This window comes from Littorina saxatilis, linkage group LG1, assembly GCF_037325665.1.
Source record: "Littorina saxatilis isolate snail1 linkage group LG1, US_GU_Lsax_2.0, whole genome shotgun sequence".
Taxonomy (NCBI): Eukaryota; Metazoa; Mollusca; class Gastropoda; order Littorinimorpha; family Littorinidae; genus Littorina; species Littorina saxatilis.
In genome coordinates this window covers 49,736,640-49,758,169 of record NC_090245.1, presented here as the reverse complement: position 1 = coordinate 49,758,169, position 21,530 = coordinate 49,736,640, and the positions used below count along the sequence as shown (strand labels likewise).

General features: G+C 38.6%; 2 protein-coding genes across 3 annotated transcripts in view; one reads left to right on the top strand and one right to left on the bottom strand.

The window, feature by feature from the left end:
• Nucleotides 1–4,843: 4,843 nt before the first annotated feature.
• On the bottom strand, nucleotides 4,844–8,416 carry LOC138972923 (casein kinase I). The gene has a single exon (XM_070345591.1). It carries the CDS (start codon nucleotides 8,288–8,290, stop codon nucleotides 7,310–7,312), a length of 981 nt encoding a protein of 326 aa, XP_070201692.1. The 5' UTR covers nucleotides 8,291–8,416; the 3' UTR covers nucleotides 4,844–7,309.
• Nucleotides 8,417–8,477: 61 nt separating this feature from the next.
• LOC138972877 (lysophosphatidylcholine acyltransferase 2-like) overlaps nucleotides 8,478–21,530 on the top strand; it is a 37,556-nt gene continuing 24,503 nt past the window's right edge. Inside the window, exons 1-3 of one of the 2 annotated variants that reach the window (XM_070345550.1) lie at nucleotides 8,478–8,670; nucleotides 10,633–10,775; nucleotides 14,553–14,773. In XM_070345550.1, the coding sequence (XP_070201651.1) occupies nucleotides 8,566–8,670; nucleotides 10,633–10,775; nucleotides 14,553–14,773 (469 nt within the window). In that variant the 5' untranslated portion in view covers nucleotides 8,478–8,565. Of the gene's footprint in view, nucleotides 8,671–10,632; nucleotides 10,776–12,889; nucleotides 13,108–14,552; nucleotides 14,774–21,530 lie in introns of both variants that reach the window. The other variant, XM_070345556.1, reaches the window with a different exon arrangement.

Here is a 21,530-nt window from a genome sequence, read left to right as displayed (position 1 = left end):
CATTATGGCGTAAGAGGGTTAGACGTCACGCGAAGGAATTACTGAAAGTCTCGGTCATTGTTTTTTGAGCGGGCCGAGACTAGTTGGCAGTCGTGTCGTAGATTGTTGACACACTCTCTCTCTCCCTCTCTCTCTCTCTCTCTCTTTATTTTGCACCCACTGACATTTTTTTTTCCCGGGGCAGCATGCCCCTGGACCCCCCCCCCCCCCCCCCCTAGTAGTCTGAAAGTGATATAAAATTCTATATATATATATATATATATTTCATGACAATACCAGCTTGTTGTAATCCCTTTTTGAGTCACTTGAGAAAAAGTGACTCTATGTAATCGGTCAGTGTTAGTCTGTCCGGCCGGCCGGCCGGCCGTCCGTAGACACCACCTTAACGTTGGACTTTTCTCGGAAACTATCAAAGCGATCGGGCTCATATTTTGTTTAGTCGTGACCTCCAATGACCTCTACACTTTAACGATGGTTTCGTTGACCTTTGACCTTTTTCAAGGTCACAGGTCAGCGTCAAAGGAAAAATTAGACATTTTATATCTTTTCTCGGAAACTATCAAAGCGATCGGGCTCATATTTTGTTTAGTCGTGACCTCCAATGACCTCTACACTTTAACGATGGTTTCGTTGACCTTTGACCTTTTTCAAGGTCACAGGTCAGCGTCAAAGGAAAAATTAGACATTTTATATCTTTGACAAAGTTCATCGGATGTGATTGAAACTTTGTAGGATTATTCTTTACATCAAAGTATTTACATCTGTAGCCTTTTACGAACGTTATCAGAAAAACAAGGGAGATAACTAGCCTTTTCTGTTCGGCAACACACAACTTAACGTTGGGCTTTTCTCGGAAACTATAAAAGTGACCGGGCTCAAATTTTATGTGAACGTGACTCATTGTGTTGTGAATAGCAATTTCTTCCTGTCCATCTGATGCCTCATATAATATTCAGAACTGCGAAAGTGACTCGATCGAGCGTTTGCTCTTCTTGTTAATGCCTGAAAAAGAAGTAGATTTGCTTTCAAATGAGCACCAGATTGCTTCATTTTGTATGTATTTTGGGGCCATGTTTGAATCCAATTTTAAGGCTCAGATAGCCCCAGATTGCACCAAATTGCACCCTAGAAAAAAAAAATTCCGGGGGGCCATGCCCCCGGACCCCCCTAGAAGTCTTGGCGCTTCGCGCCTGCGAAACTTGGCGCTACGCGCCTTCGAATTTTTTTTTCAGTTTTCATGCCTGATCTCTGGTACGACCTTCCAGATTATCAACAGTGGGTTCATGGTCGGAATTAAAAGGTCAAATTTGCGTGGCTCCCAATCATTTCAAAAAAGATTTCCTTTTTCTTGTTTCTGCGGCTGCGCAAGTTATTTGCCTAGGTCATGGCCGAACTTCAGGCCTACGGAGAAAATTAATATCGCTGGATATTTTCTCACTAGAATAACAGAGACAAAGAAGGGAAGTCATGCTATTTGTGTAAATAGGGGGTTTGGGGACCCGGGACTCTTGGGACCCTCTAAAACTCTGCTAAGGGGGTCCATGGACCCTCTAAACATTAAAAGTGGGGGTCCCGGGACCCTCTAGGACGGGCATTCGTGGGGAGCCCTGATGCATAAACCTTAAGTGTGAAGTTTTCTCAGATGTTATTGAATCCAGGGCTTTGAAACTTTGCACACTTCTATGGTTTGATAACCTCCAGGCATGCCCCAAATCTGGTTGACCCGTGTCAATTTTCAAGGTCATGGCAGGGTCAAAAACTTATTTTTTAAATTTTCTCTGATGTTATTGAAGCCACAGCTGGTTTGAAACTTCATACCCTTGTAGGGGTTAATGACCTCCAAACATGCCCCAAGTTTGGTTTATTATAATTAAGTCAAGACCATAGTGCAGTCAAGTTCAAAAATGTGAAATTATGATTGTCTGGACATTTTTGAAGCTAGAGCTTTCAAACTTCACACACTTCCATGGTTTGATGACTTCCATATTATATGATCCAAGTCAGGTTGACCCTCTCAAATTTCAAGGTTACAATGGGGTCAAGTTTAGATTTAAATAGGGGGAAAAAAGGCAATTTGCTGAACGTTTTAGAAGTTAGAGCTTTAAAACTTCATTCTGTTGGAGTTTTTTTTTTACATCTAGACATGATGTAAGTCTAGCTAATCCTGGTCAAATTTAAGGTCACAGTCAGGGTCAAAAGTAGAAAATTACAATTTCCTGGAATGTTTTAGGACCTAGAGCAGTTAATTTGATATTATTTATGATGAAGGTGAGAGTACAAGCATTTGCTATTCTTGTTAAACCTGATAATGCCCAAAGAAAGTGTATATGTGTGCTTGTATGTTATGTATAGGTGTGTTTACTCCATTATTTACGGGTATTGTCTCATGAATTTGGTACTTTGATGAAATCGTTTGTGTATGTTGCTGCAGATCTTTTCTTTTTTTTCTTCTTTTTTTTGTAAGGACCAGGGAATTTGATTGTTTGTGTAATTAGGAACATAGATCAAAATAATGTAACTGTCTCTGAAATAGAAAGCTGTCTTGTGTTTGATTGAAAATTGGCTATGCAAATATGTATTTATAAATAATCTTATTGTGGTATTTTTAAGGTTTGTATGGTACCTGTTTATTCTTTTGTGACTGTTTTTGAGGGTGTTTTTTTATTTTATTTTAATAAAATGTAAAGAGCAAGAACTTTGTCTTTTTTTCTCTGAAATTTAGAAGTCTGCAGTGTACTCCATTATATACGGGTAAAGTGATACATGGGTTTTTCCTTAAAGTGAGACTCTCAAATATTTAACTTATTTGTTTTGCTGTTGCTCAGAAAACAGACATGTTATGACTTGCTTACAGTGAACCATAGTGACCGACCTAATGTATGTGTCTTGCCCATTTCACGGAATTGCCGATTTTGTAAAATTGGAAATTTTTTTGCACATGTCCACGTAATCGGCATAACGCAAATCAAATGCGTAAAGGCTACTAAAACTTTGGTATTCAGTCCGTAACTTTTTGTGTCATCAAAACATTGCGTTTGCATTGCTTTAGATCCTATTTATGGTTTGTATGGTCTGTGTCGAGCATTAACTTCCAAAAATGCATGAAAAACTACACGTTTTGCCATAACTTCTCGATTATTGCAGTACCTATCCACTCTAGCACCGGTCTACATGTGGTGATACCCAAGGCATTGGAGCACTTTAAAACCTCAAATTGGCTGCCAATTTAACGCAATAGGCTAGTTTTAGAATCCTTTACGCATTTTCAGCAAAACACTGCCGACATTTTGCGAAAGAGGCAAAAATGTAGCTGATTCTGATTCGACAATTCTGTGAATTAGGCACAATGTATGCCTAGTCTTGCGTCAGCGTACAAAATTGCACAATGTCGCTCGTTGAAAATTCCAGTTTTTTCATGAACATGTTACTGTATTAGAAAAAGTTATCAAACTGACTGGTTAATGTGTGTGTGTGTTTGTGTGTGTAAACATATATTCCTGTGTGTATACATGTGTATGTGCGTGTCTGTTAACATATATCTCTGTGTGCATATGTCGCGCCCAATTCACAGAATTGACGAATTTGCCCATTTCGAGTAATTGGATAACCACTGCCCATTCCGCAAAATTGGCAGCATTTTCCAAAAATGCGTAAAGGCTTCCAAAACTTGTTCATTTCGTGAAATCGGCAGCCAATTATCGGTTTAAAAATTCAAAAATGATTTGGGCATCACCATGCGTATACAGCTATATATGCCAGAATGGATAGATATCGCAATAATCGATGTTATGTCAGCACAACTTGTTCATTTCGTGAAATCTGCAGCCAATAATTATCGGTTTAAAAATGATTTGGGTATCACCAGGTGTATACAGCTATATATTCTAGAATGGATAGCTATCGCACTAATCGATGTTATGTCAAAAAGTGTAGTTTTCGTGCAGTTTCAAAGTTATGCTAGACATAAAACATACAAATCATGATCGGGAGCTAAAGCAATGCAAACTCAATGTTTTGGTTCACTAACACAAAAAGCTATGGACTGGCTGCCGATTTAGCGAAATTGGTAGGTTACAGAAGCCTTTACACATTCTCAGCAAAAAGCTGCCGAGTTTGTGAAATGGGCAGGGTTTTGCCAATTACATGACAGGGCAAAAATGTTGCTGATTCCACAATGCGTGTTTACCAGTGTGTGCGTGTCTATGAACATACATTTCCGAGTAAACGTGCATGTTTGTATGTGTGTTTGTGTACTCATGTCCTGCTGAGCACTGAAAGTGAAAAGTGCTTGTATTGTTTGTTATATTTTGGTTTGCAAGGTTTAAGCTGAAAGTTTTCAACGTCTTTATGGCAGAGTTAATCTGGTTAAACTTAATTATCCCTCTTTGGGCAATGGGATTGTTTTGCAATTCAACCTTTGACCGGTCATGAGATCACAATTTTACAAAACAAAGGTTCCAATTTTAATGACATAGGTTGTGACTGACCAATGCAATGTTTCATTGGTGATGGACATAAAAATGCCTCCAAATTTATGCAAGAAGACATGAAAGTTGTTTTATAAAAAAACCAGTATGGCTGGCACAGAATCCACATTACAAAGAAAGGGCAATCAGGCCATGACTGAGTGAATAACGCGGAAAGTCTATTGTCCAATTTCTTCACTTTACCTCTGCCCACCAATCGAATTGCCCAAAAAGGTGCAATTAATTTGTTATATTTTTACTTGATTTGGTTTGTCGCACACACACGTACAAACACACACTTATTCTCTTTCTAAGTACAGTCAACACCCACACAAACCACAGATTGTCGCAATACCTAAGCCACACAGCACCCATAGTAACTTTCTTCCAGACATTTAATTTCATACAACCGACAAGAAGCACACAGAAATGTACACAGAGGAGGGCTGTTGTGTGTCAATCATTAAAAAAAAAAATTAAAAAAAGCCCCAAATGCTCCAGCAAATCTCCAGGGCATGAGCATCACAGATCGTTGCCATAGGAACAAGACTCTGACCAAAGCCAACCACTTCACCCAGCTGTAGACCAAGACCAAAATCAACAACATAAGCTATTATTTCTCTCGCAAGGGAAAATCCAATAGTAATTTAACACTGGTCCAAAAGTAAACGACAAAATGTATGTGACAACAGCGTTTTTCAAATCTTTATCATTTCATTTCAAAACTGTATGCACAATCATGGTCAACATTTTTGTGGATCAAGAAACCCCAGACAAACACTCACAAGTACAAGACAGATTATTTACACTAAATACAATTATTTAGCTATACTTTTCAAAATAAGGAGAAAAATAAAAGGTAAAAAAATCAGCTAAATAAATAACAAACAAATGAGGAAAAGAAGTTTTAAACTGCTACTTTATATCATTTTCTTGTACTCCTTGCTAACACGTCACAGTACGTTCCTATCTACTGTACAGAAGGTGAAAATAATCATGCTAAACTAACATCAAAATGCAGGCAACTTTCAAAACCAAATGCTCTTTTCAGAGTAGTAAACAGAGTACATAGTTGTATTAGTTTTACAAAAAAACAAAATACATTCTTATTGTTATGGAGTTAACGGTGAAGGACAAGATCTACTTTTAGATACATGTCATTGTAACTTGCAAGCATTTGCTCCTTTTGTTGCCGATCCAACTACTACGAGTAGGAGCCATGTTAACTAAAACTTTTCTACTTCTGCCAGACAAAACTTTTTTTTGTAGCAAACTTAAAGAAATTGGAAATATGACATGCAAAGGATGTTTGCTAACTTGCAAGAAAGGTTTTTCTTACGGCTTTACAGAATTTCAGTCGGAGCACAACCTCAGTTGCCAAAACCAAATCACACCGTTTTTAGAAGAAAAAAATGTTATGCTATCTTTGACCTAACATACAACGAAAGGAAAAAGGGACGCTATCCACGACCGAAAACATGAAAGAAAGAGGCTGCAGCAAACAAAACTACACACAACTCAACAATGCCAGCAGGTACCAGATACATTTCACAAAATTAAAATTGACACAAACCAATTAACACACATACGCAAGGTCATTCATGGCTTTCATACAAACAAGATGGACTGAATCATTTATGTACAAACAATTGTTTTTTTTACCCAGACACTTAACACCCTCTTACATTTTTTTTATCCATTCAAATAATTTACGCTGAATATTTGAACTTTCTTTTCATCAGAAATCCTTCAAGTTACCTTCGCAGCAAGAGCTGCTTTTTTTATTTTTTTATTTTAAATGCAAATGCGTCATCAATAACACAAAAATCTGGGAACAGAAGAAAAACAAAAATTCGTCAATGAAAGTGTTAAACTGCTTCTACAAATATCCATCATTGAAACCGAGCTGATTTGCAGGAACCTACTTAATTTTTACATTGTTTTGAACAATAACTGAATAGTATATGACAGACAAAACAAAATCTCCAACAAAATCCAAAGACAAAATCAGCTGTCAGTTTCTTCAAAATGTAAATTCTTTATTAACTAAAGTAAAAGAAAAAAAACCATGTACTCTTTGTGTAAATGCAACTTGCAAGTGAGACGGAAGGTACAACGAGGTGTACACGTTTGTTGACCCTAACAAAATCAAGGTCATCTACCGAAAAAAATTTCTCTCCCTTGCAACAGCTGTCAGCTTGGAAATTAGCAACACAGCAATAATAATGTAAATTCTGTCAGTTTTATCAGTTCAACATGCATAAAACTGAGTTTAGGTTAAACCCACTAAAAGTAATTTTCCTTATCAAAATAAAGAAAGAGCAGTTTTATGCAGAAATTTCAGAATGGCTCACACGGAAAGTTACAATAGGTTGCAGGCTTTCGTGTATATCGTTACATCAGTTGCTTATCTCTGCCATCTACAGACAGACATTTAAAAGACTGGGCAGGCCTGAACAGTTAAAAGAAATTATACATGCAATAATTCAGTCAATGCATTCAAAACACATGTTGGATAATACTCATTCTCGCCTCTAGTTTGTGTGGTACAACTTCATCAAAATATACAGATATGATCCCATTTACACTTTACAGCAGTTCTTTCATTCCACCTCACACATCTTAAAAAAATTTGAACCAACGAGTGAATTACTTTTTTAGTACACTTTTTTCTCCCGAAAGTAAACCTCCACAATTTACTAGCTTACAGTACAGTTATAAAATGTATGATGTTCACTACAGCACAATGTTATCATCAAGAGTGAAATGTACAAAGAGTGACACTGAGTGATCAAGACGGGCCCAGACACACAGCCAGATGATGGCAGAACAAGCGACAGTGGTTAACCACGGCCTGCAGTGGGGACAGCGGTGGTGGTGGACTGGGCGACGGCTGCCGCCTTCTGCTTCAGCATGGTCCAGTCGAAGGTGTAGTCATACTGGTAGTTGAGGGTACGGAAGAGAATGCGGAAGAGCTGCCGGAGATACATGTAGTCGGGGGCTTCCTCGAAGCGCAGGCCTCGGCAGTAGTTGAGGTACATGGCGAATTCTGCTGGGAAGCCCTTGCACAACACCTCCACAGGCGTTGACATCTTCTTCTCGCTGATTTTCTCGTATTTCTGCTTCTTCGTGTTGGCCTTTAGACCCTGCCATGGAAGGCTGCCTCGGTTGAAGTACATCAGGACGTACCCCAGGGACTCCATATCATCTCGACGGCTCTGCTCAATACCCAGATGAGCGTTGATGCTGGCATAACGGGCTGTGCCTGTGAGGTTTTTGTCCTCACGGTATGGGATGTGTGTACGAGTGCGACTGTCTCTGTACTTTTTGGCCAAACCGAAATCAATGACAAAGACTTTGTTGCAGTGCCTGCCAATTCCCATCAGGAAATTGTCGGGTTTAATGTCCCTGTGTATGAAATTCTTGTTGTGGACGTACTCTATACGACCGATCATCTGGTCAGCAAGCATCAGCACGGTTTTCATGGTGAAACGCCGAGAGCAGAAGTTGAAAAGATCTTCGAGGCTGGGTCCAAGAAGATCCATGACGAGCTCATTGTAATTCTTTTCTTGCCCAAAATAGCGAATATGTGGGATCCCAACACCACCCTGAAGAATTTTGTACAGCTTGCTTTCATACAAAAGCTGGGGGTGTCTGGCTTTTGTTGATTCAAGCTTCACAGCAACCTCTTCTCCATTTGTTATGTTGATGCCGAGGTAAATATCACCGAACGATCCGCTGCCGATTTTACGGACCAAACGGTACTTGCCAGCCACAATAAACTCACTGCCTTGAAGGCCAGACTTTTCCGAAGCAGCTTCCATTGTTGAGAGTTCACGGGATCGTTCAAGAAGCAACAAATCTTAAAAAGAAAACCTTGTGTCAAGCCTGAAATTTGGTTGCCATCTTGGGTGTTTCAGCTCGGCAATGAACGTATCCCAACATGCACCATTTCCAACCATAATCCCGCACAACGGCCCACTGCGCATGTCCTGCGGAAGTTCTAAAATAATAACACTGCAGTCAACTGTCTCTGACAAAGAATCGGCAAGGGGGACCACAACGTCGCTCAGATAAATCGTATGGAAAACAAGAGAAGATGAAGAGGCATATTGTTCATCCGCGTCAGCAGTCCATGGTCGAACCAGAGGTGCCGAATCCATTCGTTCATCGTCTGGAACTTGGCACATTGGACATTCTCAAGGTTCGATGTTATGAAAGTGGAGATGCATGCATGATGCAGTTGAAACCTATCCGCTCTATATATTGTACTCGTAATCCACATGTATAAGTACAGTGCATGTTGTAAGCTACGCATTAGCTGTTTCTGTCGAAAGGGTGTGTTGTGTTTGATTCAAACCATTTCTGATAGTGTCACTGACAGTGACAGTAATTCAGTATAAAGAGACATGATTCAGTGATTCAGACAGGTCAGGAATAGGATTAGAATTAGATCGTTTTATCATGAGACGCCTATGAGAATGATGTAAGTTACCAGCCTCCCATCCCCAAAAACACACACATGCACACACTCACACACACAAAAAACAATTAAAATTAAAATATGTCGGTATGTCAATTTAAGATAGATTAATTATTGTTTGCTATTGGCATGCACAATAATTATTTAGCACACATGCAAGCATTCCAACTATATTATACAGGGATCGCGTTTACGCACGATTTTTGCGTATTTGACGCATTTTAATAGTCGCTGACGCGTTTTTTTCGCCGCGCCGCGTAAGCCATACGCAAAAATATTGTAACTTTTTCTTGTCTTCACGCAGCGCTTTTGCTCTGACTTAATAATCACCCGATCCTGAAACTGACTATAGGGCTCGAGAAGTGACGACACACATGAAATCTGCGCGTCAAAACTAAAGTCCGTTTCTTTTTGCATCGAAGTATCGCAAACGAACGTAACGAGGGTACTTACCAGATAATGTCTTGTCGGATAATGAAACAGACATTAGCTGCTCTCCCATCTCGTGCTTCCAAAAGGCGGAAAGTGTGTCTAGTCGTATTAGAGCGGGAAACAAACTCGCAAGGCCCGAAGGTTGGAGACAGCAGGGGTGTTATTCGACAGGCGTGCGCGGAGTTCGACAGGAAAACTTGCCGTATTTAGGTAAGGAGTGTCTTTAAGTCTTTCGTGCGTGTTTTGTTTGTGTCTGTATGTGTTTTCGTAGTACGCAAAAATATTGGTCCGTGACGCGTTTTTTTCGTTTCGTTGCGTATGACTTACGCGTTTTTTAAAAAGCTAGCGCGATCCCTGATTATATATATATATATATATATATAAAGTATGTTGGATATCTGTGCTGGATGAGTTAACTCATTAAAGACACAGTAAGCCTCCCGTAAACCATCACAGATACTGTCAGACTTTTACACACAGGACAAACACCCTTCCATTTGAACGCCCACCAAACGGGAACATCCTGGGTGCCCTACGTAAAGAGCGAGCAATTTTCAAAGAATTTATTTTTGCGTGGTTTATCTTACCCCTGAGCCATCGTGAACCCATGTGATCCAGTTTCCCTTTTTCACAATGTAGTCGTCAGTTAGTCATTTGAATGCGACTCGATGTGAGCTTATCTGCAATAGCACGTTATTATGTACCTCTGACTATGCACGAAACAAACGGCTGTGGTTCACAAGGACTCTAGCGATGGCTTTTGAGTGTTCAGAGGAACTGGCGACGTCATAAACCGTCGTCTGCTACAAGAACCATGACCTTGTGTGACCCTGCTTCTGGGCTTTTCTTTTTTCAAACTTTCAAAACTTCGAATTGTACTGATCTTGTCTTGATGAAAAAAGAATTCTTTTATGATTTAAGAATGTTTGTGTTACAAGCTGTCAATTTATTATTTAGATTTTAAAAGTTAGGTCTAGCGCCAAAACGCACCACGGTCCGATTGTCTCTGAGCAATCGGCGCAAAATTAATTCTTTAAAAATTGCTCGCTCTTTACGTAGGGCACCTAGGATGTTCCCGTTTAGTGAGCGTTCAAATGGAAGGGTGTTTGTACTGTGTGTAAAAGCCTGACAGTATCTGTGATGGTTTACGGGAGGCTTACTGTGCCTTTAAGTTTTGTTTTTGTTGGCTTTTTGGATGACTGTCTTCAGTCATTCTTCTCCACTATGATAATTACCTTTTTTGGTCTGCAGATTGCGATAATGTCAGTGACAATAGCACCATTACGTCTTTTAATGGTGGTCTTGCTTCTCCTGCTTGTGTGGCCGCTGGCAGCAATTGGTGTCGCCTGCCGCTCTCCTGAAGAAGCTGACAAACCTTTCACAGGGTGGAGATGGTAAGACACACACACACACATTCACACACACACACACACACTAGTCTATGAAGATCAGAAGAAAGTAGTAAACTTTTGAACATTTATGAACATTTCTTGACTACATAGTACATGCCACAGTGTTTTCTAGTTCTGAGCTTATTGGGACAAGAGGAATTGCAAAGTGATTAACTGTACACTTGATAGTGATAATGATAATAGTGACCAAGCTCTGAACAAATTTAACATTGTGTCAAAGTTTGCTTAAAGAATTAAAAAAACCAAGATCGTGCAATATGATCAAGTTGGTGGCGAGACTGAGAGTTAAAAAAAGATTGTTACGTTGAACTTTAGCATTGTAAATTCGGGGACGATTTTTTTACTGCAATCTAAGCATCTGATTTTGCAGAACTGGCTCTTGTAAGCATATCAATTCATTTTAATTACCATTGAAGTTACGGAATGAACTGTATGGATGCGTTTCATTTAAATGAGATTCAGAAGGAAAACGTCAGCGCAACCAGCTAAGAGTAAGAAGGGAGACAACTATGTCATTGTCAATCTTACGTGCAATGGGAGACAACGATGCTGCTATTTTCCTCGATCAAAATACCAAATTGATTAATTATGCTTCATTTTGAGGCTGAATCTGCAAATTAATTTCACAAGAATTATTATTTGCTTTGATATAAGTGACATATATATACAAAAATAAGTCCAAAATGCCAATGGATTAATTGTGAGCTTTGCATTTACAACACTAAAAAGGTTTAGATACTTTACTGTGTATTATGAATAGGATGCTCAAGGAAGTCCCTCGGAATTTAATTTTAAAATTATATAATGGGCTGTTGATATTGACAGGATCACACTTGGTTTTTTAACTTATTTCGTGTCCATGTAACTGAAGATAACAAAAACATGGAATTAATGATTTTATGCAATGTACTGTTCAAAGTATTGGTACAGTGAACAGTAACACTTGCTGATAGAAGAAAAACGGCAGTGTTTTTGTGCACCTTAGATATCTCTGCATTGAGGGCCAGTGCTATTTAATAAATCTATTGGCTCAGTTTCTAAAGATCTATAACATGTGTAATAATATTAATGGTACATGTAGTGATAATAATAAAAGAACACAGATTTTTCAGTTAGAATCTAAGTGACAATTGACATGGAACATTCAATAATGATGGATGCAGATAATTTTATGTAATTTTTATTCATAGTGTTCATTGCTAGTGCCACAAGGAAGTAAATGAAAATTGAAATCAACAGCTATAAGCTCATCCACTACCAACCAGGAAGTTGTGTAGGACTAGGATGTAGATGTATACTAGGAAGGCTATTGTGTATAGTTGACCGAAGGTGGACGGCATAGATTAACTGTTAGCAATACAGAGGTCATGTAATCATAGTTGGTTAGTGGCCACGTTACCATTGTAACCTGTGCATTAACATTGTTGACAGGATACTTAGAATGTTTTAGATGTTCATCACATTTTATATATTTCTTTCAAATGAAAATTGTTCATTTGTGTTGTCAGAGTTATAAAACTAATAACAACAACAAAACATTCATGGAGCTGAAAGAAGAAATGATACACATAACGCATGGCACTAGCAGGTGGTAGTTATAACTTTAACTTACAACAAAATTTAAAGAAAAACATGTTAAAACTTTTGTCTTACATCGATCATCAATGTTCAATCATGCATAACATGTACACTTCATGCCATCAATAATGCCTTTTTATATTCACAAGTTTAATGAAGATATGTGCTCACCTCAATCAGTAGATATGTAGATCTGCAATTATTGCTTTTTCTGCCCGTACTATACATGTACACTTACTTTGCTTTTTTTTTATATCTTACAAAACAAAGCATAATATACAGTGGAACCGCCAACAAGTCTGTGAAAATCAGGTCTTAAAAAGGAGGCAGTCTTAAAATTGGGGTAAATATACATAGGCTATGAACAGAAAATGTGCGAAAACAGTGCTTAAAAGGGAGGGAGTCTTACATGGGGGGGGGGGGGGGGGGGGGGGGGGGGGGTTGGGTTGGGTTGTTTTAAAAGGGGGGGTTCCACTGAATGATAAAATCTAATTCTGCCATCATCTGTCTCCTTCTAGTTGTTTGCAGCCACTGATAGTTTTCCTGTGTCGAGGGGTGTTCTTTATGGGGGGCTTTAGCTGGATTACTGTTCGCGGGGTGCGCGTCACTTCCAAGGAAGCCCCCATTCTGGTGGTGGCCCCTCACTCCACCTTCTTTGACGCACTGGCGCTCGTCTACATGGACCTGACCAGCGTGGTGGCCAAACAAGATTCAAAGAAGACCCCCTGTTTTGGAAGTAGGCCCTTTGGCTTCTTTTGTTAACTTACTTCCCTTTTGTTTCATCTGTGCATTTATGTCAGACTTACAGAAACAGTACTGGTGCTTCTCCACTGCTGTTTTTCTTGCTGTGTATATCTTGGTCTTCCTACCAGTACCACATGAACTGCAGCATCATTTTGTTGTTATGTTTTCTTTACTAGTGATTTAAGTTGCAGAGAATATGAACTGTGAAGAATTATGATGAGGCAACCAAAAACTGCAAAAAGGTTTGCATACTGTGAGCTGTGGATATTTTGTTGACAATTGTTTCAAATGAAAAGAAAATGGCCAGTGAAGGTGAAGTTGCAGCTTGACTTTAAGTGCAAATTAACAGCATGCTGCTTGTTGATTGGGGTCAAGGAAGTGGGTCAAGGAACTGAATGACTAGTCGTAATTAAATCAAATGTTGTTATGAGGTCTGCTATTTTGGCTCTGGGTGTTCATCTCAACAGACTACATCATTTTCATTCATCTTAACATGATTTTCATCTCAAGTGTCCATGGTGGGATGGGTTCGGATTAGCTGTGGTGTGCATGTGAAGTAACTTAACCATACATGTGCATCTTAATGCACAATGGTATTACTGACCAAAGAAATTAAAAAATTATCATGAGGCTATTAAACTTGCTCCACTGTATTTGATGTGGTTATGGTATTGGTAGTAAGCCCTGACATTTTAAGGGATTGGAGTAAAACAACACATTGTCTTGATCAATTCTGGAGGAAAGTTCATGCTCTGTTGTCTACAGTTTCGATCTTGTGTTTCTTTTATGTGATTTTCTAAAGTCAGCTTTTTTGTAAATGTGATTATGATACTTACATACATGTGTTTTCGACTTTTTTTCTCTTTTCTCATTGGTGCTAGGAATAGTGGAACATTGTTTTATCAGTTGTGACAATGAATGAATTATGGTTTGCATTTTAACAGCAAGCCTAATATTTGTGGACAAATGTGTTGGTATTTTGTTTCTATTGTAAATTATTCAATGTAACTAATCCGGTCACCGGGACAACTTCTTTACTTCATGTTCATTGAGATATTTATACCACTGTAATCGTGCCTGGTCGTCATTTTATCACCTTTAGTTTCAGTCTGTTTGGTTCTGAAGGGTTTCTTTTCTCAGATTTTCTTTTCCATGGAGCTTGTGTCATAGGAAACATACTTATATAATGTGTTATATCATCGTGTAATCTGTATTGTTTGTAACTAACACTCACAAAGCTGCTTTATGTTGGCTTTTGAATGTGTATGATCATTTCGCTTGCTTCATGCAACTATCCAAAGATGCCAGTGATGGCATGATGTGACCTTTCTCTGGCACACGGCTGCGTGTAATATTAATGTGTTTTGAATGTTGTATTCTAATTGTTGATGAATACAGTGATTAGAATTGCATGTCTGTGTTTCTGGCTGTTTCTAGGAGATTCTGCAAGGTGCTTCAGTGTGTGTTGAAGGCCTGTGTGTTCCTTTTTGGCTTTCACTGTGTCAAAATCAAGGGTCAACAGGCCACAGCAGAGGAAGCTCCCATCGCTGTTGTTGCCCCACATTCCAGCATCTTTGATATGTACACCCTTTTGCTGGGCCCCCAGATCGGAACAGGGGTGGCCAAAGAGGAGGCTGCCAGAGCGCCACTTATTGGGCGTATGTACCACGTAGAGTGTGCGGTGCTGTTTGCTTCCTCTTGTGTTGTGCTGTGCCGTGTAACCTGTGACTCATGCCTAGTGTTGATCACTACTGCCTCACTGCATAACCGGTGACTCATTCCTAGTTGACCCTTACTGCCTCACCTCATTACAAGACAGCCTCTGTTACTCTCCTGTCTGCTTACACTGGTCGGCTGAGCATCAGATAATTGGCTTTTAAAAGGAAACTCTGTGTGCTGTGAAAGAGGGCATGCTTCTATTTCTAAAGTTATTTATATACTGTATATCATGATGATGGATTTTTTAGTTGAATTCTGCCATTATAATCATCATTGAATGACAGTTGACATCCTGATTCAAGGCCACTGTGAAATACACACAAGCAGACAAGTTTAGTAAAAACAAAACAAAAACAAGTGTCTAAAGTGTGTGTGCTCCGCAAGCACTAATGCACAAAGTTTGATTTGATGATCAGCTACCCCTAATTTTAATCACACAAAGTGTATTTGTAACCTTACACAATAAAATTAAGTGCATTTCTGATGAAGGGAACACTGGATCATCTGGTTCATGCAGACCTCATGTTACCCTTACAATTTGTTTCACGAATTTTTACTCATTGGAGTAATCTTCAAACTATGCTGGCATTTGTTAACCACTAGATTACTGTTTTGGTCATCAGATAACTGTTTTTGACTCACATGAGTAATCAGTGAGTCTTAGTAATGATCAGTGTCCGTCCCTATGGGCAGCTTTGAACCAAAAAATTAAAGTTGAGTTTATCTCAGATGTTTGTAAACAATTTTAGCTCTCTAGTACTGAGTATTTGCTTACATTGTTTAACTCGTCAGTAAAAACATGTCACTTGTACCAGATTTAACCCTATTCAGTAAAACATTTTCCCAAACACAAGAAGTTGCTGCATCTCATCTTGACCTCATCTCTCTTTTGCTGTGTGAAGACAAAATGTGAGCGTCTGTCGTTTAACACAATCCAGGTTAGCTTTCTCAGAAATGCACTCAGTGCTTCAGAGCATTGTGTGACTGAAGACTGTGTCTGTCGTATTGTGGTTAAAACCAGGTATTGTAAAACAAACCAAATTGAAAATGAAGTCTGAAATGTGTGAAATATTTCTCAACTACAAATTATATTGTCATTTCCTCTTTGGCTACACAGTACAGTATTTCCAAGTGAAAAGTAAAATGATCATGGAGCATAAAAGTGAAAATAACCATACATGTGTGCTTCAAAATATGCCACTACTTGATGTTTTGCCCTTGTAGTTTTGTACATGTGTAAAATCTATTTGAAGTTTTACCAGTACATATAACTCATTCTGTGTTAAAACTTTGTACACATGTGGTCCCAGATGTATTTTGAAGTTTCTACCAATACCACATTTTGTGTTTTGCCCCAACCAGTCCATCTCATTTGAATTCCATCCCTGTTTTGCACTCTCTAAACAACTAGCTGATGCCAAGTCAACAACAAAAAAAAGGCGATAAGCCGTGAATTGCTGTGTGCGTTGGTACTCATTTCCAATTCCTATCTCATCAAGCAGGTGCTGCGTAACGATTTCTCTCAGTCTCACTCACCTCTGTCACTGCCGTGCTAATTTGTTTACTTAACATTCTTTTTTTTCTGTGCTTTTAGTTAAGTTTAGACTCATTGTGCTTCACAAGTTTTATTTACTCAGACTTTTTTCCTTTTTAGTTTTAGAGTTGCAGCGTGGTCCTTTTGGAGTTAAGATGTCTAGTATTTAGTATTTTGATTGTTTGTTTCAGATAAGAATTATATTTCTTCTATCAAGGCCACCCTCAATTGAGCCTAAAGTTGACTTTGCGAAATCTTTTTACCGAAAATTCAGTGCCAAAGCTTCGTGCAGCGAGCTTTGTGAAGTCGACTTCTTTGCCCAATTGATATTAGGCTTAACATTCATCATACATTCATTTATTCAGAGTTGTGTTTTGACAGATGTCAATCCAAATATTGTCAGATCTGAAAGCTAGCATGAACATACTCAGTAGATAAACAGAGCTGATTTGAATAATGCAAATGCTACAGAATGTTAAAATAAAGGGAGAATCTCAAGATTGTTCACTACATTACAACTGTGATCGGTGTTTTCAACTTTTACTTTTATGATTTAATTAATATATGAACTGTATTTGTTCAATGGTATTTGTTGAAGGAAAATCATCCTTAGTTTTTTATTTTTGTTTTTGTGTGTTTTTGTCTCAAAAGTCATTGATTTACTTGTTTTACCTTTGTAATGTAGAACTTGAAGAAACATAACACATGGGATGGCTTTTTTCCTAGTCCTGAAAAATTAAAAACTTTCTGTTTTGCCATCAAACATTTCTAGGAGGAGCATGATTTGTATTTTTAAAGTTTCTTGTTTCATCCCATCAAGTGAAGTACTCCTTTAGGATACCACCCTGTTTTGTGTTCAGGCACTGCATACATCACATGTAAATTAATGAATTCAAGTGCGACAGCCATTTTACTTTCATGTCTGTCATTTTCTCTCACTCAACAGTCACGTTTTATCATTTATTTCCTCTTTTTTTTTTTTTTACTGTAAGCACTTTGCACTTTCAACAGTTTGTAAATATGTTACATTGCGTTTCCTAACTTCCTGCAGCATTTTTGTTTCTGTGTCCTTTCCCACTCTTTAGCACTTGAATTGTTTTGATAATCACATTCTTTGTTTTGTTGTATATTTATTTTGTTTTGTTTTTGTAATACTTGTACTAGATTATTCTGGAATTTGTAAAATTTGGCAGAATTTCTTGTTTAAATGTTGAAAATGTAACTGTAAGTAGCTAGGTAGGAGAGCAAAGTGTCCTACTTGGTTTAACACAGTGTTTAATTTAACAAATCATGGATACACTTTATATAATGAGCATGTTTACAATCAACAACAAGCTATAAGCTTTTAGTGGTGATCCTAAAAGAAGAAACAAACATACAAATGACAGTATCTTGCGGCCAGACGTTAAAGGGACAGTGCAGGGGTCACAGCATTGCTGAAGCAACGATTTGTCTTTTTGTCTCTGATTACGATATAAACAGTCAAAAGCTTTACACAACTTTCTCACAGATGCCTTCACATACCTTTAGTGTTGCCAGCCAAATGAAACAGTATGCAGTTTGCCAGTTCGCATCTCCCGCAAAAATGTAATTAACATTTTTTGTGAACACATTCTGGGGCTCATTGCCCTGTGTGGTTGACCCACATACCATCTTTTACAACTTTCTTACATCATCACACACAATGTCTTGATGTAAAGTATCCAAAAAAGAAAAAATTCTCCCTCTCGCCGAGACTAATGGACTTCCATGTAGGCTTTTGTAGTAATTAGGTCACGTGCAGGACTTAATGTGAGCCTTGTCGAGGGCGATCGACTCATTCCTGCCCGGAGGCAGTCCAAAATTGAGTTGTACAAAATTTGCAGTTTTTTACCCCTAGCATGAAAGTCAATGAAACTTGGTCTTTTTTCAAACGGATAGCTGTCTGAGGCATAACCGAAAGCCCTAGGGGCTCCGTGCACCTGGAGTTGACAGGTCCAGTAACTTTAACGTATTACCCTTTTAAACTAAAATAATTAGCATATGAACAATATTTGACAAAAATGAGGCAATACAATAGAATGGACAAAGGAGGAAGAGAGAGTGAGAGTGCATAGCAAACAATTTCATATTTCATTAACAATCATAATAACTTTTTAAGTGACTTGAAACTTTATTTGTCCCAGTAGTAAGGTGGGACACATTCCACTTAAATTCATTTTTGCCCCAAAGCGGGTCGTTAATATTATACCTTCTCTGTTATCTTGTGGGCACTCTAATGAAAGTGTTTTGTGTCTTCAGATGCGTGACCACAGGCACAATTCGTTTGTGCGATAAATGTCTTTTGACATCATATCCGGCTTTTAAGAATTAAAGGCACAGTAAGCCTCCCGTAAACCATCACAGATACGGTCAGGCTTTTACACACAGTACAAACACCCTTTCATTTAAACACTCACCGCTTGAGAACATCCTAGATGCCCTCCGTAAAGAGCGAACAATTTTCAAAGAATTTTTTGGCGTGGTTTATCTTACCCCTGAGCCATCGTGAACCCGTGTGATCCAGTTTCCCTTTTTCACAATGTAGTCGTCAGTTAGTAATTTGAATGCTACTCGATGTGAGCTTATCTGCAATAGCACGTTTTTATGCACGAAACAAATGGCTGTGGTTCACAAGAACTCTAGCGATGGCTTTTGACTGTTGAGAGGAACTGGCGATATGCATAAACCGTCGTCTGCTACGACCCTTGCGTGACCCTGCTTCCGGGCTTTTCTTTTTTCAAACTTTCACAACTTCGAATTGTACTGATCTTGTCTTGATGAAAAAAGAATTCTTTTATGATTAAAGAATGTTTGTGTAACAAGCTGTCAATTTATTTATTTAGATTTTAAAAGTTAGGTCTAGCGCAAAAACGCACCACGGTCCAAAAACATTCTAATCGATCCACGGCTATCGCCAGTTTACCTCCGACAGCATGCTGCTTTATTGTGCGAATCTATCAAAACAAGAATACAGAGTAATCTCCCATATGTTTTTCGCGAGCACTGATCTAAATTTGAGATCAGTGTTCGCGATACAAAAATGATTGCAGATTGGCGGACTTCGACAGTGATCTCTGTTCTGTTCTTCACAGTTATGATAAAGACATCGTTCTAAGGTCAAAACATGTCGAAATTTTGAGACTGCTGTCGGAAGGAGACCGTGATATATGGTTGCATCCCTCGCAACTGGTTACAGAAAAAATCGTCTGCTCCGGCGCGCGTCGAAGCCAAAGTTGATTATCACTTTAGAGTTGTTTGCACAGTAAATACATCCGCGAAAGATAGCTCGCTTCAAACTGTCTTACATATCAATTCCTTTGTAATTTAAAAATTACACAACACGATGAAAAATCATTATGGACGATCGCGAATCTGCTTATATCCATAACACATTACGAAAAGATCTAAATATGTAAAAAAATCGATTTCCTCTCCAGATAAGGAAAACCAAGGCATCCTGTCAGCGATAGAATGAGACCCGAAGGGAAGTGACTCATTTTTGACCTGAGTTCAGGATGGGTCCAAAAAGTGTACGAGACAATCTGCAAAATTAATTCTTTAAAAATTGCTCGCTTTTTATGTGGGGCACCTAGGATGTTCCCGTTTGGTGAGCGTTCAAATGGAAGGGTGTTTGTACTGTGTGTAAAAGCCTGACAGTATCTGTGATGGTTTACGGGAGGCTTACTGTGCCTTTAAGGTCTCAGTGTGGCGACTTCATTTTTAATCAAATTAATTGAAATTTTGGTCAAACAATCCTTGACCTGGTAGGACAATGTGTTTGCATTTCAGCTTGGAAGCTTATTTTAGTAAAGGATTAAAAAAAGGATTGCATTGCATTCTTCATTATTTTCTGAATCCCAAAATATGTAGATATATCACGTCCACTCTGAAAATGTGCTAAAAATGAAAGAAGATCTGTCCTATGCTCGCATGCTTTGCAGAGACTGGGCTTCCCGTCTCGCACTTCAGGCCTCGCTTGGATTGTTTATGACTGATCCCAGGTTTTCAGTGTTGATGATTTAGGCTGACAGATTGACTAAATGTTTTGATATTGCTTCACTCAACTTGTCTTAGTTGTTTGTATAGCACATGTGCTCCCCTTTGTAAAGAACCTCTTTATGATGTAGGCATGTATTCATTATATTGTTGGTTTTGACTGTTGGTTGTTACTGTAGTTGTGTGCTTTTTATGCGCATCGCTTGTTTTTCTTTTGAATGTAGTGTCTTTTGTTAGATAGATTTTATTTACCTATTACTTACCTATAAACTTTTATTTAACACCACAATGAAAAAACTATTTTAACACACTTTCAAGCTGCAACTCGCCCTTCGAACTGCCACTCTATTTTCACCATCATGTTTACTTCTGACCACTTTGTGTTGGAAAGCTATTTAATTTTGCCTTTCATTCTTCTTCTGTTTTGACCAGGAGTCCACTTTTGCACTCTTTATTTGGTGAAATAGACAATTAGTTATAAGTTTTACAAGATTAGTTTATAGCATTACGATTGTTGTGAAAAAGTTTATTTTGGATGGTTGTGTCGGTAGGAAACTGAGCTGCAAAGCTCAAAGAACACAGTTCAAATTTAATAGTGCTTTCATACCTATATACTGATGGACGCAGTGGCCTAGTGGATAAGACATCGGGCTCCTAATCGGAAGGTCGTGAGTTCAAATCCCGGCAGCAGCCGTCTTGTGGGTTAAGGGTGGAGATTTTTCCAATCTCCCAGGTCAACTTATGTGCAGACCGGCTAGTGCCTTATTACCCTTCGTGTGTACATGCAAGCACAAGACCAAGTGCGCACAGAAAAGATCCTGTAATCCATATCTGAATTCGGTGGGTTATAGAAAAAGGAAAATACCCAGCATGCTTCCCCCAAAAAGCGGCGTATGGCTGCCAGAATGGCGGGGTAAAAACGGTCATAGACGTAAAAACCCACTCATGCAAAACATGAATGAATGTGGGAGTTTCAGCCCATGAACGAAGAAGAGATACCTATACTTTTTTGTTGACTTTGTTGGTAGCTTTTGTTTACAGTTCAGAATCTTTTACAGTTCAAGTTCAATTTTAACTTTCATGGATTTTTACCCAACATTTTCCCCTTTTTTGAGTCACTTGAGAAAATGTGACTCTATGTAATC